Source organism: Musca autumnalis, unplaced genomic scaffold (genome assembly GCF_047663935.1).
Source record: "Musca autumnalis isolate F117 unplaced genomic scaffold, ASM4766393v1 scaffold_4, whole genome shotgun sequence".
Classification (NCBI taxonomy): domain Eukaryota; kingdom Metazoa; phylum Arthropoda; class Insecta; order Diptera; family Muscidae; genus Musca; species Musca autumnalis.
The window spans coordinates 94,374,044-94,400,242 of NW_027411977.1; the positions used below are offsets into that span (position 1 = coordinate 94,374,044).

A 26,199-nucleotide genomic window follows, 5' to 3' on the forward strand; every position below is an offset into this window, starting at 1 on the left:
TTTAGAAAGGATCTATAGAAACACCATTTCTTTTATAAATGGTCTAGATAAGAAGCCTTTCTTTCAAAAAATGTCTAAAGAAACATCCCTTCTTTCAGAAAGTGTCTATTGAAGCATCCTTTATTTCAGAAGAGGTATCTCGAAGCACCCTCTCTTTAAGAAGGGATCTCTAGAAGCACCCTTTCTTTCAAATGGTCTATAGAAGCACACTTTCTTTCAGAAAAAGTTTATAGAAGCACCCTTTCTTTCCGAAAGAGTCTATAGAAGCACCCTTTCTTTCCGAAAGAGTCTATAGAAGCACCATTTCTTTCCGAAAGAGTCTATAGAAACACCCTTTCTTTCCGAAAGAGTCCCTTTCTTTCCGAAAGAGTCTATAGAAGCACCCTTTCTTTCCGAAAGAGTCCCTTTCTTTCCGAAAGAGTCTATAGGAGCACCCTTTCTTTCCGAAAGAGTCTATAGAAGCACCCTTTCTTTCCGAAAGTGACTATAGAAGCACCCTTTCTTTCCGAAAGAGTCTATAGAAGCACCCTTTCTTTCCGAAAGAGTCTATAGAAGCACCATTTCTTTCCGAAAGAGTCTATAGAAACACCCTTTCTTTCCGAAAGAGTCCCTTTCTTTCCGAAAGAGTCTATAGAAGCACCCTTTCTTTCCGAAAGAGTATATAGAAGCACCCTTTCTTTCCGAAAGAGTATATAGAAGCACCCTTTCTTTCCGAAAGAGTATATAGAAGCACCCTTTCTTTCCGAAAGAGTATATAGAAGCACCCTTTCTTTCCAAAAGAGTCCATAGAAGCACCCTTTCTTTCCGAAAGAGTCTGTAGAAGCACCCTTTCTTTCCGAAAGGGTCTATAGAATCACCCCTTCTTTCAGAAAGGTTCTATAGAAAATAGTTTCTTTCAGAAAGGGACTAAAGAAGTATCCTTCCTTTCGGAAGATGTCTATAGAAGCACCCTTTCTTTTAGAAAGGATCTATAGAAACACCATTTCTTTTATAAATGGTCTAGATAAGAAGCCTTTCTTTCAAAAAATGTCTAAAGAAACATCCCTTCTTTCAGAAAGTGTCTATTGAAGCATCCTTTATTTCAGAAGAGGTAACTCGAAGCACCCTCTCTTTAAGAAGGGATCTCTAGAAGCACCCTTTCTTTCAAATGGTCTATAGAAGCACACTTTCTTTCAGAAAAAGTTTATAGAAGCACCCTTTCATTTAGAAGCATCCTCTCTTTCAAAAAGGGTCTCTAGAAGCACCCTTTCTTTCACAAATGGTCTACAGAAGCACTCTTTCTTTCAGAAAAGGTCTATAGAAGCACACTTTCTTTCAGAAAGGTTCTATAGAATCAACGTTTCTTTCAGAAAGGGTCTAAAGAAATATCTTTTCTTTCAAAAAATGTCTATAGAAGCAACCTTTCTTTCAGAAGGGGTCTAGAGAAGCACCATTTTCTTCACAAAAGGAATAAAGAAACACCCTTTCTTTTAGAAAGGGTCTATAGAAACACCCTTTCTTTTATAAATGGTCTAGATAGGCAGCACTTCTTTCAAAAAGGGTCTATAGAAACACCCCCACTTTCAGAAAGGGTCTATAGAAGCATCCTTTCTTTCAGAATGGGTCTATAGGAGCATCTTTCCTTTCACAAAGTGTTTATAGAAACACCCTTTCCTTCAGGAGGGGTCTGGAGAAGCACCCTTTCTTTCAAAAAGGGTATAGAGAAACACAATTTCTTTGAGAAAGGGAATGGAGAAACACCCTTTCTTTTAGAAAGGATCTATAGGATCAACCTTTCTTTTATAAAAGGTCTAGATAGGCAACCTTTCTTTTTAGATTTTTCTAGATTTTTTTGAGATGTAACACTTTTAGAGTAAATGAGCGATATGTATCTGTAACTTTAGATTTGAACTTCTGGTTTCTCCTGACTACGTTTGAGTAGTGAAACACTAACAGAAAAAGTTCATGTGGTAAATTTCGCAGTTTCCATGGTGGGTGTTTATGTTGGCTAAGGCGAACACAACTCCTTTTTCACTGCTTAATGCACTATTTTTATTCGATTTTAATTTCCTTAACAATTAATTACTGACTAAATTTCATTTAAAAATTCTAATTTATTGCTGATCTCATTAACTGATATATGCGAAGAAAGTCCTCAGTATAAAACTGATCACATAATAGAAGGTTTTCTGGCATAAATCTTCATTTGTCTGTAAGGCAGTCGAACTGTATTATTATTCTTATTATACAGGGGGCATTGCGGGTCCAAATTGCTCATGACTTCAACAAAATCGTTCAAATAATCGTCGAGCAAATGATTGGGTATTCGAGGTATGTAGGGTGTTATAGCTTCTGTGAGATCTGAGGAATTGAAGAAACAGTTATACATTTTTGTTACTTAGATTCCATTTACCATTTACTCACCTTTAAATGCCTCCAATCTAAAGATATAAACGCGATCTCGGATTTCCACTTGACATTGGCGAAAACCAAGGGAATGCAATAAATCTAACATGTATCTCTTTGGATCTTCTACATTCTGTAGAGCTGATGTAAATAACTCTGAATCCTTTATATAGGGGAGCCATTTTTCATTATAGCTTATGCCGGTAAGAGCATCAAAAAATGATGCATATGGAGCAGTATTTAATAAAATATCACCACCCTCCGGACGTAATAAATTGTAGATGTTGGCGTAAGCTTGCCTGCAAAAAGGGAGAAGATGGACATAACACAATGAAATGGTAAATCTTTAGACATCAGCCATAACTCATTCACCTTTGATCGGCGGCAAGATGTAAACAATAATTTGAAGTGACATGATCAAATTTGCCCTTCAAGTCATGCGGTAATCCATCATGTGATTCAATATTCAAAAGCCTAAACTCACTATTGGGCAAATGTTGATAGTGTTGGCGTGCAAATTCCACCATGCTGCTCTTTATGTCCGAGAAGACAAGGCGTTGATATTCGCAAGGCATTCGAGGATAAATACAATCGCTAACAACATCCCCCGGACCAGAACCAATATCAATCAATGTATCCGTACCATCATTACGCCAACTGAGTTTTGTTAAAAATCTTTTGTAAAATTCAATGGCGTCCTTTCTTTGTAGTTCATTTGAATTGAAATATAATTCGGGATTATCCATTTTGCAAAAGTTTACGAACTTAACTGTGATCCACAGTAAACCGTAGGAGGCTACAAACTTAATCTAAAGTGAGGCTTTTCGTCTTTTCACGTTCAACAACATTTCTTAACCACTATATAAATAGCAAAATTTATTAGGCTTTGTCGTTTGTGGTCTAATTTTGTTTAATTTCAATTCAACACTGATATTACGTTTTTACAGAGGAAGAATTCATAATTACTAGCTTCACGCACACGCATCTTGTTGGAGGGAATTTTAAAACAAACAAAAACAAATATGTATGTAAATCATAAAACGACATTTACATTCGTATATAAATAGATATGTATAATACGGTTTAAGATAACTATCAGTGTTCATTTCATACATTTAACATCAAACAAAACAAAAAAGTTGCCATTAATTTGGTAATGGCCATAAACTAGAATGGTTTTATAGCTGGAAGTTTTTGGGACAGTGATCGATAACAGGCCATGCTCAATCAACAGAGTTTGTCTCTGAAATGAAATGAGTGTGAAAATCAGTTGTTTGCAAGATTTCAATGAAAGTACCCACGCTTGGATGTGCTCATTATTTTCAATTAAGACTGAACGATATAAATTTAAAGATATAAATTTAACATTGTTTAAAACTTTTTTAAAATAGAGTGAAAATGTATGTATGGATGAGAAACAAACGGATGCTGACATTTTGAAGACTGAACAAGTAAGAAAGTATCAGTCAGCTGAGCCGACAGAGATATACCCTCAGCCACGTACCCGAAGAAAAAAGTTAACACAATACTTCTGTAGGTTTTTTAGCTGTTGGGAAAATTTTCCAGGATGGAAATGGCCGCAAAAAACTACATGTTGCAACAAAATTCAGAATGGTCCAAGACGAGTCCTTAAACTGAATTTTTTCCAAACTTTGGGTAGGATGCACCCGTAGGAGTGATCCGATGTAGTACATATTCGGACCTAATACAAATCTGTAGGAAATAATACGATTTACAAAGTTTGAGCTAAATCGATTCCTCTCTTAAAGGGTTATTTTACACATTAGCCAGTTTAGGTGGTGCCGGTAGGATTTTCTGGACCTATTTGGGTCATTATCTCAGGAAGTATGGACTTGCGCACGAAAAAATACAACGTCGTAACAGGGGCCGCAAGTGCAATCTGTTGAATCACAAATTAATAAGATCAGAGAGGAGTTGTTCAACTATACTTTTTCCAAATTTTGTGTGGGAGGTACCCAAATGAATAGACCGATATAGTCCATATTAGAATCCGATCTATGCCTGAAAGTAATATTACCAATAGCAAAGTTTGGCTCAATTCGGTTACTCCCTCCTAGAGCTATCATGCTCACAATCATGGTGAAAAATGTTGAACCTTTGTGAGGGAGGTACCGGAAGGAGTGGACCGATATTGTCTATCTTCGAACTTAAACTAAGTTTGGACAAAATATTGAAAGACCCAAAATTTGAACAAAACATGTTGATCCGTTCGAGAGTTATAGTGCGCTGCAACTACGACACCTGGTATTATATGGGTTGTTTGCAGTTTTCGTGTTGATTTCTGAGGATGTATGGACTTGCTCCTGTAAAAACTTATATCGTCGTAATGGGGGTAGTGAATACAAGTATAAATATATATGTCCTCTTTTATTTGTTAAAGAAATGTGATACAAAATAATATGAACATATCATAACAAATAAAGTTCATGTAGAACATAGGGCGGTAACAAATTCTCTCCATCTTCTTCTATCGTTAGCGATACTTTTGAGTTGATTCCATGTCTTGTTGAGGGCTTCGTATTCTCTCTTAACGCATCTGATCCACGTCATTCGGGGTCGACATGGTCTTCGGTGTCCCTGAGGATTCCACTGCAAAGCTGACTTCGTGATGTCATTATCGGGACGCCTTAAAATGTGTCCAATCCAAGTCCATTTTCGTTTCTTGATTTCCTCCTCGACTGGGATATTATTTGTAATAGTGAGCAGCTCATTAGTTGATATTACATTAGGCCAGAATATGTGGAGGATACGTTTAAGGCAGCCATTTATGAACGTTTGGAGCTTTTTCATATTCGACTGGGTGGTACCCCACGTTGATGAGCCATATAGCAACACTGATTTCACGCTGCTGTCGAAAATGCGTAATTTTGTTTTGCGACTAATGTTATTAGATCGCCATGTTTTATGTAGGGCTTGGAAAGCTGCTCTGGCTTTGTTTATACGGGCCACAATGTCGTCTTCAGAGCCACCATGTGCAGATATGACGCTTCCGAGGTAGCAAAATGTATTGACGTCTTCGATGTTAATGCCATTAACGGTTAGTGGTGTTGTAACACTGATCCCGATTCGCATAAGTTTTGTCTTTTTGATGTTAATTTTGAGGCCTATACTAGATGCATTGATAATAAGCCTATTTAGTATTTTTTGGATGTCTTCAAAACGGTGGGCCATGAGACAAATATCATCGGCATAGTCAATATCGTTTAGGCGATTGTTGAGGTTCCACTGTATGCCACATGGGGCCTCGTTGTTTGTTTTGTTCATAACAAAGTCCAGCATTAACAGGAATAAGGTTGGTGACAAAATGCATCCCTGTTTAACTCCGGCTGTAGTCATAAAGGGTGAACTTTCTGCTGTATTAAAACGCACACGGCATGTCGAATTCCTGTAGAGTTCACGAATGAGGAGTATTATTTTGTCCGGAATACCATTTAGGGAAAGGATTTCCCACAGTGCATCACGTATGGTGTCGAATGCTCTTTCAAAGTCGACGAAAAGTAAGTAGAGATGTGCGTTGTACTCCTTTGATTCCTCGATGATAATTCGAAGTGTATTGATATGGTCGGCGCAAGATCTGCCGGTGCGAAACCCTGCCTGTTCGCATCGCAGTATTGATTCCACAGCTGGGCGTATCCGGTTTAGCAGTTGCGATGCCATGAGTTTTGCAATAGAGTTGAGTAAAGTGATGCCTCGCCAATTCTTACATTCCTTCAAATCACCTTGTTTGGGAATTGTAATTATGACTCCTTCTTTCCATGCGTCTTGAATTTTCGATGTTGTCCATGCAGTGCGTATAATAGGAAAAAGGGCATCTACTAGTGATGGAGCGCCATATTTTAGCAGTTCAGCTGGTATGTTATCAGGGCCACTGGATTTACCATTTCTCAGAGACTCAAGAGCTGATTTGATTTCATCCCGAGTTGGTGGGTGGGTTGCGATGTCCCGTCTTTGGTTTCGTCTTGAGGGTGTTGGGAGTGGCTGGTAGTTTTGGGATGTTGTGGAATTTTCGGAGAAGAATTCACACCATCGATTAAGTTGTTCGTCTGGTGTTGTGAGTTCGGCTCCGTTTTTGTCTCTGATCGATGCAGTACTTCTTATGTTGTTTCCACTTAGTTTTTTTTATTGTTGCATATACTTGGCGCATGCTCCCAACATTTGATGCTTGTTCAGCTTCATCTGCGATTTTGTTAAAGTAAACTTCACGGTCTAAGCGCGCAAGTTTTTTAACATTGTTTGCTGTTATTCTATATTCAAACTTTGCTACGGTCCTTTCCTCGTTAGTCTGCGCTGCTTCAATACGATTTTTTTGATTTTTCCGTTTTTGAATTTCGGCGCATGTTGTATCAGTTATCCACGGCTTTCTTCTATTAACAGCGCGGCAAAGTACTGTCTGTGCACTTCTGTTACATGCATCGACTATCGTCTGCCATGAGCCATCACGTCGTCCTCCGTTGTTTAGTTCTGTACTCAGTGCGGTGTTGTATGCTTCGACAGTACTCTGATTTTGCAAACGGTTAATGTTATATTTGCGACCCTTTTTTGTCTTTTGAATTGCAGCTGGCCGAAGGCGAAAGACTCCTACCAAGAGCTGATGGTCGCTATCGATGTCCGCACCGCGCCTTGTCCTCACATCCATTAAAGAACCCACAACAGCTTACTTATTATAATATGGTCAATCTGATTTCTTGTCCTTCCGTCTGGAGATTGCCATATATATTTGTGGATGAACTTGGTACCACCAATGTAGAAATTATGCCGTGCACAAAAGTCTATGAGCCTGTCTCCATTATCGTTTTTTTGACTGCATAAACCATTTGTTCCCATTACTGCTTCTATGCCGGCATTAGCATTACCAACTTTGGGATTAAAATCACCCATGAGAATTTTAATGTCGCCGCCTGGGAGTGAGCTTATGGTAGCGTCAAGCTGGGAATAGAAATCATCTTTCACAGATTCATCATCTGGTTCCGTAGGGGCATAACATTGTATTATAGCAATCTTCCGAAATCGTGAGTTCAGCCTAGCTACTATAATACGGTCTGAAATGGGTTTGTAGTCGATGAGACAATTGCTAGTTTTAGGCGTTAAAAGTATTCCAACTCCATTGATACGGTTACTATCATTTCCAGAGAATAGGAGTTTGAAGCCAGAGGATGTCTCATAGGGGGGCCCACTTTTAGGCCATCTTACTTCACTTAAGCCAAGAACAGATAGCTTGTAAGTATCCATTTCACGACATGCTTGTTCCAATCTAGATGGTTCAGAGAGTGTTCTCACGTTCCATGTACCAATCATAATCCGTTTCTTGAAAGCAAGGGTCGTCATCATAGGGCTGTTGTTTGAATTTGAATTTGTTAACGTTTCTGTAATCAAGTTTTTTTTTTAAGATGTGCGGCTGATTGGGCCACAGCATCCGATCCTAGTGTTGGGGCTGCCAACGAACCCTATAGGCCGGGTCGCCTTCTCACTTTAGCTATCGACTGACGGCTGCCTGTGCGATATTTCCAGGGAATACTTGATTAAAAAATCGGAAGTAGTGAGCTGCTTGGAAAATTCAACAAATGAGTCGCCTCTGGTCACTCCCAAGTGAATGACGGTCAGAGGTTTTCCGTACTGAAGTACACATCTAAGAAAGTCCCCAAGTGGCCGCAACAAAAATCAAAGCGATTCGAGAGAAGGCCTTAAACTGCACTTAAGCAAAATTTTGTGTGGGAGGTACCCGAAGGAGTGGACCAGTAGGGTCCATATTGGAACCTCATCTAAGTAAGTAAAAGTATGGACACAGTATGGACTAATTCGGATACTCCCTTCAAAAGTTATCGTGCGGACAATTTTTCCGAACATTTTTGAACTTTTGTGAGGGAGGTACCTGAAGGAGTGGACGATATGGCCCATCTTCGAACTTAAACCAAATCTGGACAAAATATTTCGATACCCAAAATTTGAACCAAATTGGAGACTTATCTTGCGCACCAGTCAGCCAGACAGACGGACGGACATTGTAAGATCGACTCAAAATTTGGTCGTATTAAAGTATGTATACCCTCTTTAGCCTAAAGGCTTAGGGTATAAAAATGGGGTTTTTTGAAATTTTGCTCTAATCGGGATGCGCAGCTGGTTTTCACTAAAAGCTTATTATTTGATGGTAGTACTCGCGATTTCGCATTTTTTAATGTATAACATGAGGGTGTAGCCCTCACAGGATCACAGTAATCTGCGCACAAACACGAAATTTTTGTGGGTAATTTTTTCTCAAAAACCTATTTTTTTTTTGTTTAAAATTTACAAATGTCATTCGATTTCCCTGGAAACCTGCGTAAATTTAGTTTTTTTACGTTCTGAATCTAACAAGCCACGACGATACCCCTCAAATTTCGAAAATTTGCAAAAATTATGCGTTTTTAAACTGCGTGAAAACAGATATTTAAAAAACTCTCGTAAATCCAGAGATATAATAGATTTTTTCTAAAAATTGAATGCGATGCTACATCCACGGTTCTTGATGGATCGCGTTGAAACGGCATAAGAGCTGAATCAGCCCTAAAACTAGCGTACAATTGGGCTATACCAAGAGGTCTTAAAGTAAACCCGAAAAAAAAAACGGAAATATATCTCTTCACTAGGAAAACAAAACTGGGACACTTTGAAGAACCAGTTTTCCTAAACAAGACAATAAATATCTCTAACAAAGTTAAATATCTGGGAATAATTCTGGCTGGATGGGTAACTTAAATAGAAAAACCATAATCAAGAGAGAGCTTACAAAGCTTATAGATGTTGGTCAACCTGTAGAAGGGCTATAGGCTCCAAGTGGGGTCTGAATCCTAGGAAGACACACTGGCTATACAAACGCGTAGTTAGACCTATTCTAACATACGCTTCAGCAGTCTGATGTACAGCTATGGATAAAAAGTGTAATATTAAAATACTATAGAAAGACCAACAAATGTGCTGTTTAAATGTAAGCGGCGCAATGAGGACAACACCAACGAAGGCATTAGAAACTAATAAGCACCCAATAGAAATCAAGTTAAGGTATGAAGCGACTGTCGCAGCTGACTTAAAGCGTCAAAACATCAAAACATTCTACGGGTATCAACGGGACAGTCAATGGATAAATTTGTATCGGACCGTATACCTGAAACAATTGTAACTGCCTCATGCGAAGCATTAATTCCAGACAGAGACTCGTGGATCAGCGGAAATCCAGCACAAATGGCGACTGGAAACTGTTGTTATACATACGGCTCCATGCTAGTTGGGAGAACGGGACTGGCTCTTTTTATTGAAGAACCAGAGACCGAAATATCTCTTCGTTTGGCGGATAACAATACGGTCCATCAAGCGAAGATCCGAGAGATTACGGAGTGTCTGAACTGGCTTAATGCCAACACGAGACCAACTACAGTAAACGTCACCGGAGGATGACTTTTCCTATACAAAGGTTCACCGGAGATGACTTTTCCTGCACAAAAGTTCACCGGAGATGACTTTTCCAATACAAAAGTTCACGGAAGATGACTTTTCCTATATAAAAGTTCACCGGATATGACTTTTCCTATACAAAAGTTCAGCGGAGATGACTTTTCCTATACAAAAGTTCAGCAGAGATGATTATTCCTATACAAAAGTTCTCCGGAGATGACTTTTCCTATACAAAAGTTCAGCGGAGATGACTTTTCCTATGCAAAAGTTCACCGGAGATGAATTTTCCTATACAAAAGTTCATCGGAGATGACTTTTCCTATACCAAAGTTCACCGGAAATGACTTTTCCAATACAAAAGTTCACCGAAGATGACTTTTCCTATATAAAAGTTCACCGAAGATGACTTTTCCTATATAAAAGTTCATCGGATATGATTTTTCCTATACGAAAGTTCTACGGAAATGACTTTTCCTATACAAAAGTTCACCGGAGATGACTATTCCTGTACAAAAGTTCACCGGAGATGACTTTTCCTATACAAAAGTTCACCGGAGATGGCTTTTCCTATGCAAAAGTTCACCGGAGATGAATTTTCCTGTGCAAAAGTTCACCGGAGATGACTTTTCCTATACGAAAGTTCACCGAAGATAACTTTTCCTATACAAAGGTTCACCGGAGATGACTTTTCCTGCACAAAAGTTCACCGGAGATGACTTTTCCTATGCAACAGTTCACTGCAGATGACTTTTCCAATACAAAAGTTCACCGAAGATGACTTTTCCTATATAAAAGTTCACCGGATATGACTTTTCCTATACAAAAGTTCAGCGGAGATGACTTTTCCTATACAAAAGTTCAGCAGAGATGATTATTCCTATACAAAAGTTCTCCGGAGATGACTTTTCCAATACAAAAGTTCACCGAAGATGACTTTTCCTATATAAAAGTTCACCGAAGATGACTTTTCCTATATAAAAGTTCACCGGATATGATTTTTCCTATACAAAAGTTCTCCGGAAATGACTTTTCCTATACAAAAGTTCACCGGAGATGACTATTCCTGTACAAAAGTTTACCGGAGATGACTTTTCCTATACAAAAGTTCACCGGAGATGACTTTTCCTGTACAAAAGTTCACCGGAGATGACTCTTCCTATACAAAAGTTCACCGGAGATGACTTTTCCTATACAAAAGTTCACCGGAGAAGACTTTTCCTATACAAATGTTCACCGGAGATGACCTTTCCAATACAAAAGTTCACTAGAGATGACTTTCCCTAGGCAGAAGTTCACCGGAGATGACTTTTCCAATACAAAAGTTCACCGGATATGACTTTTCCTATACCAAAGTTCACCGGAAATGACTTTTCCAATACAAAAGTTCACCGGAGATGACTTTTCCAATACAAAAGACCACCGGAGATGACTTTTCCAATACAAAAGACCACCGGAGATGACTTTTCCTATACAAAAGTTCACCGGAAATGACTTTTCCAATACAAATGTTCACCGGAGATGACTTTTCCAATACAAAAGACCACCGGAGATGACTTTTCCAATACAAAAGACCACCGGAGATGACTTTTCCAATACAAAAGATCTCCGGAGATGACTTTTCCTATACCAAAGTTCACCGGAAATGACTTTTCCAATACAAAAGTTCACCGGAGATGACTTTTCCAATACAAAAGACCACCGGAGATGACTTTTCCAATACAAAAGACCACCGGAGATGACTTTTCCAATACAAAAGACCACCGGAGATGACTTTTCCAATACAAAAGTTCTCCGGAGATGACTTTTCCTATACAAAAGTTCACCGGAGATGACTTTTCCTATACAAAAGTTCTCGGGAGATGACTTTTCCTATAAAAATTTCACCGGAGATGACTTTTCCTGTACAAAAGTTCACCGGAGATGACTTTTCCTATACAAAAGTTCACCGGAGATGACTTTTTCTGTACAAAAGTTCACCGGAGATGACTCTTCCTATACAAAAGTTCACCGGAGATGACTCTTCCTATACAAAAGTTCACCGGAGATGACTTTTCCTATACAAAAGTTCAGCGGAGATGACTTTTCCTATACAAAAGTTCAGCGGAGATGACTTTTCCTATACAAAAGTTCAGCGGAGATGACTTTTCCTATACAAAAGTTCACCGGAGATGACTTTTCCTATACAAAAGTTCACCGGAGATGACTTTTCCTATACAAAAGGTCACCGGAGATGACTTTTCCTGTACAAAAGTTCACCGGAGATGACTTTTCCTGTACAAAAGTTCAACGGAGATGACTTTTCCTATACAAAACTTCACCGGAGATGACTTTTCCTATACAAAAGTTCTCCGGAGATGACTTTTCCTATACAAATTTCACCGGAGATGACTTTTCCTGTACAAAAGTTCACCGGAGATGACTTTTCCTATACAACAGTTTACCGGAGATGACTTTTCCTGTACAAAAGTTCACCGGAGATGACTCTTCCTATACAAAAGTTCACCGGAGATGACTCTTCCTATACAAAAGTTCACCGGAGATGACTCTTCCTATACAAAAGTTCACCGGAAATGACTTTTCCTATACAAAAGTTCAGCGGAGATGACTTTTCCTATACAAAAGTTCAGCGGAGATGACTTTTCCTATACAAAAGTTCAGCGGAGATGACTTTTCCTATACAAAAGTTCACCGGAGATGTATTTTCCTATACAAAAGTTCACCGGAGATGACTTTTCCAATACATAAGTTCACCGGAGATGACTTTTCCTATACAAAAGTTCACCGGAGATGATTTTTTCTATACAGAGGTTCACCGGAAATGAGTTTTCCTATACAAAAGTTCACCGGAGATGACTTTTCCTGTACAAAAGTTCACCGGAGATGACTTTTCCTATACAAAAGTTCACCCGAGATGACTTTTCCTATACAAAAGTTTACCGGAGATGACTTTTCCAATACAAAAGTTCACCGGAGATGACTTTTCCTATACAAAAGTTCACCGGAAATGACTTTTCCAATGCAAATGTTCACAGGAGATGACTTTTCCAATACAAAAGACCACCGGAGATGACTTTTCCAATACAAAAGTTCTCCGGAGATAACTTTTCCTATACAAAAGTTCACCGGAGATGACTTTTCCTATACAAAAGTTCTCCGGAGATGACTTTTCCTATAAAAATTTCACCGGAGATGACTTTTCCTGTACAAAAGTTCACCGGAGATGACTTTTCCTATACAAAAGTTCACCGGAGATGACTTTTTCTGTACAAAAGTTCACCAGAGATGACTCTTCCTATACATAAGTTCACCGGAGATGACTCTTCCTATACAAAAGTTCACCGGAGATGACTTTTCCTATACAAAAGTTCAGCGGAGATGACTTTTCCTATATAAAAGTTCAGCGGAGATGACTTTTCCTATACAAAAGTTCAGCGGAGATGACTTTTCCTATACAAAAGTTCACCGGAGATAACTTTTCCTATACAAAAGTTCACCGGAGATGACTTTTCCTATACAAAAGTTCACCGGAGATGACTTTTCCTGTACAAAAGTTCACCGGAGATGACTTTTCCTGTACAAAAGTTCACCGGAGATGACTTTTCCTATACAAAAGTTCACCGGAGATGACTTTTCCTATACAAAAGTTCTCCGGAGATGACTTTTCCTATACAAATTTCACCGGAGATGACTTTTCCTGTACAAAAGTTCACCGAAGATGACTTTTCCTATACAAAAGTTCATCGGAGATGACTTTTCCTGTACAAAAGTTCACCGGAGATGACTCTTCCTATACAAAAGTTCACCGGAGATGACTCTTCCTATACAAAAGTTCACCGGAGATGACTCTTCCTATACAAAAGTTCACCGGAGATGACTTTTCCTATACAAAAGTTCAGCGGAGATGACTTTTCCTATACAAAAGTTCAGCGGAGATGACTTTTCCTATACAAAAGTTCACCGGAGATGACTTTTCCTATACAAAAGTTCACCGGAGATGATTTTTTCTATACAGAGGTTCACCGGAGATGAGTTTTCCTATACAAAAGTTCACCGGAGATGACTTTTCCTGTACAAAAGTTCACCGGAGATGACTTTTCCTATACAAAAGTTCACCCGAGATGACTTTTCCTATACAAAAGTTTACCGGAGATGACTTTTCCAATACAAAAGTTCACCGGAGATGACTTTTCCAATACAAAAGTTCACCGGAGATGACTTTTCCAATACAAAAGTTCACCGGAGATGACTTTTCCTATACAAAAGTTCAGTGGAGCTATGCAAAAATTCACCGGAGATGACTTTTCCTATACCAAAGTTCACCGGAAATGACTTTTCCAATACAAAAGTTCACTGGAGATGACTTTTCCAATACGAAAGTTCACCGGAGATGACTTTTCCTATACAAAAGTTCACCGGAGATGACTTTTCCTATACAAAAGTTCACCGGAGATGACTTTTCCTATACAAAAGTTCACCGGAGATGACATTTCCAATACAAAAATTCACCGGAGATGACTTTTCCTATATAAAAGTTCATCGGAGATGACTTTTCCTATACAAAAGTTCACCGGAGATGACTTTTCTAATATAAAAGTTCACCGGAGATGACTTTTCCATGCAAAAGTTCACCGGAGATGACTTTTCCTAGGCAAAAGTTCACCGGAGATGAGTTTTCCAATACAAAGGTTCACCGGAGATGACTTTTCCAATACAAAAGTTCACCGGAGATGACTTTTCCAATACAAAAGTTCACCGGAGATGACATTTCCAATACAAAAATTCACCGGAGGTGACTTTTCCTATATAAAAGTTCATCGGAGATGACTTTTCCTATACAAAAGTTCACCGGAGATGACTTTTCTAATACAAAAGTTCACCGGAGATGACTTTTCCATACAAAAGTTCACCGGAGATGACTTTTCCTATGCAAAAGTTCACCGGAGATGAGTTTTCCAATACAAAGGTTCACCGGAGATGACTTTTCCTATACCATAGTTCACCGGAGATGACTTTTCCAATACAAAAGTTCACCGGAGATGACTTTTCCTATACGAAAGTTCACCGCAGATTACTTTTCCTATACAAAGGTTCACCGGAGATGGCTTTCCCACACAAAAGTTCACCGGAGATGACTTTTCCTATACAAAATTCACCGGAAATGACTTTTCCTATGCAAAAGCTCACCGGAGATGACTTTTCCTATACAAAAGTTCACCGGAGATGACTTTTCCTATACAAAAGTTCACCGGAGATGGCTTTTCCTATACAAAAGTTCACCGGAGATGACTTTTCAATGCAAAAGTGTACCGGAGATGACTTTTCCTATACAAAAGTTCACCGGAGATTATTTTCCAATACAAAAGTTCACGGGAGATGACTTTCCCAATTTTTCCGAACATTTTTTGGGAAGGTACCTGAAGAATTATGGCTTATATTCGAACTTAAACTAAATTTGGACAAAATATGAAGAAGATCAATTTTGGGCCGAATCGGTAGATCCGTTCGATCTGTGAGACTAAGTAACAAATTTTAGCCATTTCGCAGTAATAATGAGACTAAAATCTTCAAAATACCAAAATTGGGGTGGTAGCGTTCCATGGTGGTTATATTAAACCGTAGACCGATATAGCCCATTTGCAATACCAAATAATCTAGGAGTAATAGGAACTTCTATACCAAATTACAAAGCTCCATCTAAAAAATTGCGAGCTGTGTCTTCATTTCAACAGACGTGCGGACGGACATGGTAATATCGACTTCGAATTTTATCCTGATCAACAATATATGTACTTATTAGGGTCTCCGATAAATACTTCCATGTGTTACAAACAGAATTACAAATTTGTATGGTGGAAAAAGAAAAAAAGTTTTGGCCGATACTGTATGTCGACCGATTTCAATATAATTTGGCAAATTTATTTCTAGACCGAAACATACAACTTTCATTAAAATGGAATCGGCGGAAAATATATATGAGAGCTATATCCGAATATGAATCGATTTTCACCAAATGTAATAGCGTTCGTGCTTTGGATAACCATCCTCGATTTTAGCTAGGATAGGATAATAAATGAGACCTGTAATTTTATTATAAATTAGCAAAACACGGTCCGCGTTGCTGGCCCGTCGTAATTAGTTTTATTGACAACTTTTTATGGACTTTATGCTTGACAATTCAAAAGTAGGTATTTTCTACTTCACTTCTTTTTATCAACAGATTTTGTCTGTAAAGGGGAGTACACATTATCATTCAAAACTGACAGTCAGCGTACTTTTAGGACAATTTTCCGGCAAATAACAACTTTTATTTAGCTAAAAACTTTTGAAATACAATATATATGGTATTATTTAGAGATTACAAAAGAAATTTTTCAGTTAGGCTTTGATATTCACGAAATAGACCTCGATGACTGTCAGTTTTGCTTGTCAATGTGTACTATACTTTAGTAAACTTTCATTTCTCTTATGGACTTTGTCGGATTCGTAATCTGGAATTCAATAAAATATGTATCCTGTTTTCTGGGGCCACACCTGTATATTCCCTGACAATTTCAGAAAAATCGGTTCTGTAGTTTTTTAGATGTATCATATTGTAAAATGTGGGCGTGGTCAAGTCTTTGGGTCCAAAATATGTAAGTAGGTAAGGTCGGAGACATAACCACAATTGTCTCGCAAATTAATTTCCATACCGATCACGGTGCTTTTGAATCAAATTTAAATGGAAGGTGCTTACACCTCGGAAGTTTTTGCGATTCCGAAACTACAATGTTCATAGATGAGAAAAATCAAAAAACAAAAAAATCGCCGGAGCGCTTTTTAAATAAATCGCGATTCAAGTCGACATTTGTGGGGGTTGTTTAGGTTTTTACGATTTGCTTAGAAATCCCATGTCCTATCAAAATGAGACTGAAGAAAATGTTGTAGCTAGGAAAATTCTCTACAAGATTGACCTTTACAGTATTTTCTAAGGCTTTACCATTTTTGAGATATTGAAGTTCAAATTGGGGCAATGCACTGACGGTATAGCCCCCTTATAAAACAATGTCATGAAGGGTACGCCTTAACTAACTTTTAATGAAAATCGCTTACACAGGGGAAGTTTTTTGTGAATTCTGAAACACCAATGTTCATAGATGAGAAAAATCCAAAAAAAATCGCGGGCAAAATTCACATTTTGAGGTGTTTTTTAGGTTTTGACGATTTTGCTTTGGAACCGCAAGTCCAATCAAAATGGAGCTAAAAAAAATGTTGTAGCTGTGAAAATTCTCTACAGGATTGACGTTTATTATTTGTTCTCAGGCTGTACCATTTTTTGAGATAAAGAAGCTCAGTTTACATTTTTAGGTTTTTAGGAGAAAAAATTAAATGACAAATTTGACCTTAGGGATTTTGACCTAGAAGAAACCCAAATTCTTAGCAGTTTAGAAGATATGTATGGGCCTGACAAAATGAGCCCTTTTGACATCAAGGCCTCAGGTCTTTGGGGGCCCATAACCGCAAAAGTTGAAGTGATAGGAAAACGCCGGGACACGTGTCTTCTTATTTGTGGTCTTCTATCCCGCTGCGGTGTCAGAATATGGTTAATAAACCATGACTCAAAAAATGACACACAGTGATATTAATCAGGTTACAATTTTTTCAAGGCAAATGTTCTATAGAGGGCAACTAAGTCCCGGTCCATACTAGAATGATTTCAATGAAATAATTTCATGAAATTAGCCGTTCTTACATCGAGTTCCCACTGCAGCAATTTTATAAAATTACTTATGTATGGAATTCGATCTATGAACGAATAAAAAAATTGTTTCTCTCGCTCTTGAGAGCGAGTACATGCGGCAAACGTTGAAGACCATTTTAACTACAGAAATTTATTAATAACCATAAACAAATTTCAATAAATTATTTGTTTGAAATCGTTTATTGATCGCTTTCTAGTAACATTTTCATGTTGGATAAACATTTCCCATTATATTCGTAATATTTTATCGTCATTCGACAGAAATATGGTGATAAAGCTTTTAATCAAAATTTCTGGGTTGGCTTTTTTTCTGTGTATGAAAAATGTATTGATGTAATTACCAATATTAAATGCGATTTCTTCCTTGTCCAATAAAATATTTCAATTTACCTTTTTGATTCAATTAGAAAATGTATTGGACATTTAATTTACTAAAAAGCCCAATTTCTTTAAGAAAATACAAAACACTGATTCATTCACTCACTTTACCGTCTTTACTCAACGATGTTCTCTAGAACACTGATAAAAAAAAATACCAACATACTTAATACCATTTCTTTTCTTTTCCTCTTCGCTTGCTACGTTGGTTAACAACAACAAAGCAGGAAACACACGTGTTTTACGCATACACATCACAAAACTTCTGTGTCTCCTATTACACCATGCACACAGCTTTTTATTATAAACCAGCATTCCGCAGCTGCGAGAGTCCTGTTGTTACTCTCTTTGACAAAAACCATCTCCACCCATAAAAAATATGTTCTAACATAAAAAATATGTATTAAATTGAGATATGTTATAAAATGTTGCAAACATATATATGTTTGGACACAAACAAATTGTGTTTGGATCCAAACATATATTTGCTTGCAATCAGTCCCAAACAAATATCTTTTTGGATCCTAACATATTTCTAACATATATTTTTCTGCGTGTACGAACTCTGTAGAAACGGTTCTTAATGTTCAAAATAGCAAACCAAATGCTCCATAGATACTAAACCGTTCAAAATTCAAGAAAACAATGGACCACAATAATGTAGCACAGATGTCAGCAAGCAACTTTCTGGAACATAAGAAATGTCAAGGACCGGTTCTTAAATGTGAAAATAGCCAAAAACTTTTGAAAATATTCGATTTTTATACATTTTTCTCCGATTCCGGTCCACAGATACCGAACCGCCCAAAAATTAAGGATACACTCAACTACAAAAATGCACCTAAGATTTCAATAAACAACTTTCTAGAACATAAAAATATTCTAGAAACGGTTCTTCAAGTGAAATTCACAAAAAATTAAATTATTTTTAACGTTTCCCCCGATTTAGTATCTATGGAGCACGAACTGAGAAAAGAGAATAAAAATCGCATTAGATTTGCTATTTTGACCATTAAGAACCATTTCTACAGAGTTCGTATGTTCTAGAAAGTTGTTTACCAAGATCTAAGGTACATTTTTCTAGTTTGTTGTTTGCTTCAATTTTGATCGGGTTGATATTTGTAGACCAAAATCCGAGAAAAAATTTAAAGTGAAATTTGACTTTGACCTTGAAGGTGAGGTTGAATGGATTTTATGTGTTCACAATTATTCTTCTTTAAGGCGAGAGCTACAACTTTCCATCTACGAGTAAACCCAAATAATTAGCGGTTCAGAAGATATGTACCTGACAAAATGATGCCTTTTGACATCAAGGCCTCAGGTCTTTGGGGGCCCATAACCGCGAAAGTTGAAGTGATAGGGAAAAACGCCGGGACACGTATTTTTGGTCTTCTATCACGATGCGGTGTCAGAATATAGTTAATAAATCATGACTCAAAAATTACACACAGTGTCATACACAAATGTTCGGCCACCTAGTAATCTGTAGCAAAATACAAATTCGTTCTTACTGACTTTCTACATACGCTCACCATAATGTGTTAATTTCGTCTTCGCGTTGTGCATTTTGCCTACATGGAAAATGCATTTTAATAACAGTTCTCTTTGTTCCATTCTTAATTCTGGTGGTGGTGGTGGTGGGTGCATGGCTTGCATGGCTGACACAATGATATGGAAATTAATTTGAAAGGACGAAAAAAATATAAAACAAAAAGAAATATCGAATGTACATTCAACGAATAATGGAACCGAATGTGAAAATTATGATTGATGCTGTTAGTACAATGAACTTATTACAATTGTTGATTTCATATTTTTATAATGGGGTAGTACAAGTGAATGTTGTGGAAATATCCAAAGAATTGAAATACAATACTGAAATGGGGATCATAGAAGGGCAAATAATCGCTGAAAATGGAACCACGAATTGAGGGTAATCATATAAATTGGTGGAAAATGGAACTTCGCTTATAATATCTCAGTCTTAAGAAGCTACCATTTTTCCCAATGTTATGTCCACATGTTATAACAACCTCCCCCGCATAGACCCGTACAATTAGGCAAATATATTTATTTTTTTATTTTTATTTTTTTTTTTTTTGTGGAACCCATCCAGAATCAAATACAGTATTAGGTCATCATTCAGTCCCTTTTCTTTCATATGAAAATACATATTGAAAAGCATGTGTGTTCTTTTTTTGCATTCATATACATACATACGTACACATATACATCAATGTGTAAGTGGTAATGAATGACTCTGTACATCTTAAACTGGAAGAACGAAAACACCACTTGTTAACTACATTACCCACTTGAACTGTAAAAAATCACATATTCTGTGAATAAAAAGAATAAGCATTCCAGAATCCAACACAAATGTTGTTGTATTATTTTCACTGAATTCGCAATACTTTTTTTTCTTTGGCCTTCCATTTGATGTTCTTGTGCCAAGGACTCTACATTCACAAAATTGTAGTACTTTTTCATGTATAAACGTATTGTAGAGTGGTGAATGGCCTTTCATTTCGTGCAGTCTGAAAATGCGTGTGTTTGATTATGATGGAAATTGCCAGAAGCAAGTGTGACCTATTATGTAATAACAAGTAAAAATGGCATTAAGTAATTTTATCCTCGAATACACGTTTGGAAAACACATTTGAAAATATGTCAAGCAGTCTTCTAACTGTTAAGCATAGGTTAATGTGGACATAGACGAGAAGAGGTTAGACCTCTATCGTTATCTTAATCTCATCAGTTTAGAAATTCTGTGCCCTTGTCAAAATCCCTTTAGTTTTTATACTCATGTGCCATGTAGTGGAATTCTGAAAATTATTTTTTGGTTTCCAAAAAAATCGGTAAAACTAAAACTATGAATGAAAATGCAAATAAAAATTTACAACAGTGTTGCTATTGGTAGGACTTAGCGACAACATTATTTTGGTCGCTAAATTGCCAATTTATTCCGTTAATTACACTGTGCAACAACAATGATCGGTTCATGGTCTTGGGTGTGGGGGTTTTGGGTATTCAGGTCAAACTTTGTAGAGCCCCTTTTATATATGTATAATAGGGCGGGGCGATTTTATCACCTTTTTGGTCACCTGATTGCTGGGATTGTATTGAGCAGAAAAAGTCCACCAGACTGTTTGTCTACGTTGAAAATCGAGCCTCCCGATCTCGAAGTTTTTTATCCTAACCTAACAATTGACATTTTCGATCCAAGACTAAGACAAAAATTGTAGCCAAGACAATAATTAAGAACTCTTTTTAGTACATTGCAAAAGCATTGGGACGCTCTTTCAGTCAGTTTTAACCTTGTGGATAAAAAACTTCAAGACAAAATCGGGAGACTCGAGTTTCAGCGTACACATATTGTCTAGTGGACTTTTTTGCTCTGTACATTCCCAGGTATCAGAAACGCTTTGAAATTTCATAAAGACCTTTGTTTTACAATAGAGTCATTGATACCAAAAAATGGATAATTTCGGTCCACTTGTTGGTATAGCCTCCATATAAGGGTGTACCCCGATTTTGAGTATTTTTTACGTTTTCCCATATTTTCTAAGTCCATATTTACATTAGGCGATTTTCCTTGCGACAATTGTCAGTTTGATGGAGAGAGGGATGTGGTATTTGGTAAGCCTTTGCCTCTCAACACCCTCTCCGACCTACAAACTGACAATTGCCGCAAGGAAAATCGCCTAATGTAAATATGGTCTAACTAATTTCCCAAATGTTGATATTCTGAGTACTTAGTCCCGATTTACATTAGGCGAGTTTCGGCAAGTTTTGTTTTCAAGACATTGGAAATAATGTCAAAAACGAAAAATATAAAAGGAATTGCCTGAAAATTGCAGGTACGGGCAATTTTTTCCATTTCCATTCCCCTAACGTATCTCTCCTACAAACTGAGACTTGCCGCAAGTAAACTCGCCTAATGTAAATTGGGACATAGTAAATAGAAACCCTCTATGCAAAACATAACCACTATGAGTCTAAGTTTTGGTATAGTTCTCATATGTATCCCCAGATTTTAACTATTTCGAGGGTCCGAGGCACATTTTCCAATTAATTATGCTATAATTTACATCTTCGTCTTTCCGAACACCTTTTTGCAGAACATTTTTAACGTATTGCCATGTTTTGCAATTGCGCCCACATAAAAATACCTCGTGATTTTCCTATTTTAAGGGTCTCGGCCAAACGATTTGGCTGACATTGTGTATTTTGGTTTCTTTGGGAGTAGAAGAACTTCTTCCTACCGAAAATTTTCAGTAAAGGTATATATTATGGGTATCTGGGTGGTATAAACTTCCAAATGGAGGTGATGATTTTTGGCCACAAGGGCGAAACTCCATTTTGTTATTTTATGATAAAATCCCCACATATAAAGGTACCACCCAAGTCAACGTTTCCGATATTGTCTGGGTGGTGTAAACTTGCGAATGGAGGTGATAGTATTAGGTCAGAAGAGTAAAATCGCTTTTGAGTACTGAAAACAAACCTTTATTGTATAATAAAGTCACCACGTAACGATACCTGCTAAGTCCACGTTCCCAACCGATATTGTCTGGGTGGCGAAAAATTCCAAATGGAGTTAATGATAATATACCAGAAGAGCAAATCCTCGAAAGAGTTTTAGATTCTGATGCCAATTTGTAACTGTAGTGTTAAAGCTTTTCGCCACTGATTTATGTGTTGAGAGACTCAGTATGACTTACTTGACCATCAAGTTATCGATTTTTGCTGCATCTTTTGTTGTCATTTTTTTCATTTCCGAACTTAAGGCCTGGGTACATAAGCTGCCTCGCCTGCTTGCCTTGCTTTCCTGATTTATTTTTGACATAATAAAAATAAAAGAATAAATAATAAAATGGCAAAATAGTTTGTAATTGGCTCGACATTCTTTAGTCCACATTTACATTAGGCAATTTTCCTTGCGACAATTGTCTGAGAGAGGGTGTTGAGAGGTAAAGGGTTACCATATTCCTCACCCCTCTCTTCATCAAACTGACAATTGCCGCAAGGAAAATTGCCTAATGTAAATGTGGACTTATTCTTTTATCAGGGGCAAATAAGGCAAGCATGCGAGGCAGCTTATGTACCCAGGCCTTTAAGGCCTCGGCACATAAGAAGCATGACACTCTTGCTTAAGTCATATCTGGTAAATGACTAAAGACCAAGTTCGACCTAATTCAAATGTGATTCTGAAATCTTTTTATTAGGTCGAACTTGGTCTTTAGTCTTTTATCAGAAATGTCTTAAGCAAGAATGCCATGCTTCTTATGTGTCGAGGCCTTTAGTCCAGGCATGACCAAAAAGAGAACGGAGAAAATGTGAATGTATTTAAAATATTGGCAACTTATAACAGTGTGTTTGTAAGTTTGTATTCACTCAAGCTATAAAATAATAACAAATCAAAATATTTGTTCTCTTTTTGTGCATTCGGGTCGTGTGCGTGTAAATTTCCGAAAATCATCGGCACCGCCGTGCCAAATGTGACCATGCTTGCTTTAGTCCTCCCAAATTCTGTTAATCAAGGATGGCAAGGATGGTTAGTATTCAAATAAACTAAAAAAGTCTGTAGTCTGTGCGATGCTTATAATTTCGGTAATTACTTTTGTCAGTGTTAGTACTAACCTACGAAATATGGTGTGACTTAGCATAGCAACCTACTAGTTCTTCGTTACCTGTTTGCTTTATCCTCTTATCAGATGTCTATACCAAATCCTGGACCTACACTGACAATTTTTGCTGGAAATGTTTTTGACCACTTAGAACCTCAAATGTCAAATTGCAGATAGTTCGGTCAAAAATTGTTGCTATAATGCTCAAAGTACCGAAAATCGGGCGGTATAGTTATATGGGGGCTGTACCAAAACATGACCTTATGTTGACAAATTTTATTGAAGAAGTTTTGTGACCACAGGGAATCCCAAATTACCGGTAGTTCGTTAAAATTTTAGATAAAATTCTCAAAATAACGAAAATCGGGATGTACCGTTATATGGGGTCTACACCAAAACATGGACTTATGGTGTACAATCATTAAATAATAACACAGTACAACAAAATTGAACTTTTTTTAAATGACAAGAAACCCAGCACAGATTATGAAGGAGGACTGAAAAAAAGAAGACACGTGTATCGGCGTTTTGAAAGTTTACGTCGGGAAGTAACCTAAATAGGCGTGGCAAGTTCCGCCCATTTCTACAGGTTTTGAAATATTCGACATCAGATACCTTGGAATCCTTGCATTTTAGGAACAAAGTGTCTTTGGCAATATTACTGACAACAATGCGGGTTATCTTTTTATGAAAAAATTAATCCTCATGCGAGTCACTAAACGGGTCTTTAGGTCGCTTTTTTTTAAAAACGTTCAAAAACTCCTTTAAAATGTGATTGTATCAGATCGAAATATTCTGCAAAATTATTCGTCATAAAATTTTACTATAGGTCCCCGAATATTCCAAAACTCTAAATTCTACGTAATCGCCAGGAATCTGCCAAAAGTAAAATCACGTTTTAGGGTTAATGTTGTACATTATCTGAGTTTATTAAGTTTTGTACTACAAAAATTCTTTCTAGATAGAAGTCGTCAAAGACAAAAATATTCTCCATCAAATTTCAATATAAGTCGCCGAATAAATGAAATATGTATTTACAATATATATCAAGAAAACATTTACATCAAGTTTGCCAACAAAACACCCAAATATTTTTTTAATAAATTTGTTTTGTTCTTTTTTCGACTTGATGCATGAAAGTAACATGAAATTTAGTTTTAGATGAAAGGTGTTAAAAGACGACATATTCTACACAAAATTTCACTTGAAGTTCTAGAACAAACTAGATGTCCAAGTAAAATACTTTGTTAAGAAAATGACGTTACAAAATTAGATATTATAGGTAGAAATTATTTGTTAAACTTTTAGACTCTTAATTAATTCAGACAATTTTATCAGAGCAGGAGTAGCTGCCATCATTATAGTATTTAGGACCATGCCAAAATCATGGATGGTAGGACTCGTATGTCAGATATATATTCACTGGACAATAGCCGAAGACTATCCCCGCTGTTTCACATACAATATCAGGAACCTATGATGACCTTATTTTAGTTTATAGTACTAAAATACGTAATTTTTCAAAGTCCGATATGGGTTATGAATATTTTCCCTATATATATTCACCATAGATATTTCAAAAACAGTTTGAATCGAGCACACATAATCTTCTGAAAGAATTTATTATCAAAAAACATCAATAAAATATATTTTGGGACCGCAGATAACGAAAATGTGAATAAAAAGGTAGAATATGGTCCTAAATCATATATAAAAAGCGAAAGCTTATGGAGATGTCAAGTAGCTACAAATTTCTTTTGTTCGGAGACTAATAATGAAATTTGATTTGGAACATTTCTTCGTTTGGCACATTCCCCAAAAAGTGAAGTATTTTAGGAGATTTTGAGTCAGTATGGAATACATTTTAATTAAGAGTCTAAAAGTTTAACAAATAAATTCTACCTATAATATCTAATTTTGTAACGTCATTTTCTTAACAAAGTATTTTACTTACATATCTAGTTTGTTCTGGGACTTACAGTGAAATTTTGTGTAGAACATTTCTACTTTTATCACCTTTCGTCTAAAACTAAACTTCATGTCACTTTCATACATCAACTCGAAAAAAGAACAAAACAAAATTTATTCAAAAAATATTTGGGTGTTTTGTTGGCAAACTTGATGTATATATTTTCTTGATATATATTGCAAATACATGTTTCATTTATTCGGCGACTTATATTGAAATTTGACGGAAAATATTTTTGTCTTTGACGTCTTCTATCTAGAATAAAGTCTTGTGGGACAAAACCTAATAAACTCAGATAAAGTACAACTTTAACCCTAAAACGTGATTTTACTTTTGGCAGATTCCTGGCGTTTAGGTAAGATTTAGAGTTTGGGTGTATTCGGGGACCTATAGTAAAATTAAAACTACAAATAATTGTAGAATATTTTGATCTGATTTGGTAAAATTTTAAAGGAGTTTTTAAACGTCTTGAAAAAAGGGACCAATAAGACCCGTTTAGTGACTCGCATGCGGGTTACTATTTTTCGTAAAAAGATACCAAGCATTGTTGTCAGTAATATTGTCAAAGACACTTTATACCTAAAATGCAAGAATTCCAAGGAATCGGATGTTGAACATTTCAAAACCTGTAGAAATGGGCGGAACTTGCCACG

The 26,199-nt window shown here is 36.9% G+C and overlaps 1 protein-coding gene across 1 annotated transcript; it reads right to left on the minus strand.

Moving 5' to 3' along the window:
* Positions 1-2,149: 2,149 nt before the first annotated feature.
* LOC141403024 (uncharacterized) lies at positions 2,150-22,715 on the minus strand. The gene is made up of 6 exons (XM_073985157.1): positions 22,672-22,715; positions 7,234-7,738; positions 5,009-6,384; positions 2,758-3,042; positions 2,404-2,684; positions 2,150-2,340 (listed from the first exon to the last, which is right to left on the minus strand). Exons 1-6 carry the CDS (start codon positions 22,713-22,715, stop codon positions 2,150-2,152), a joined length of 2,682 nt encoding a protein of 893 aa, XP_073841258.1.
* Positions 22,716-26,199: the final 3,484 nt, after the last annotated feature.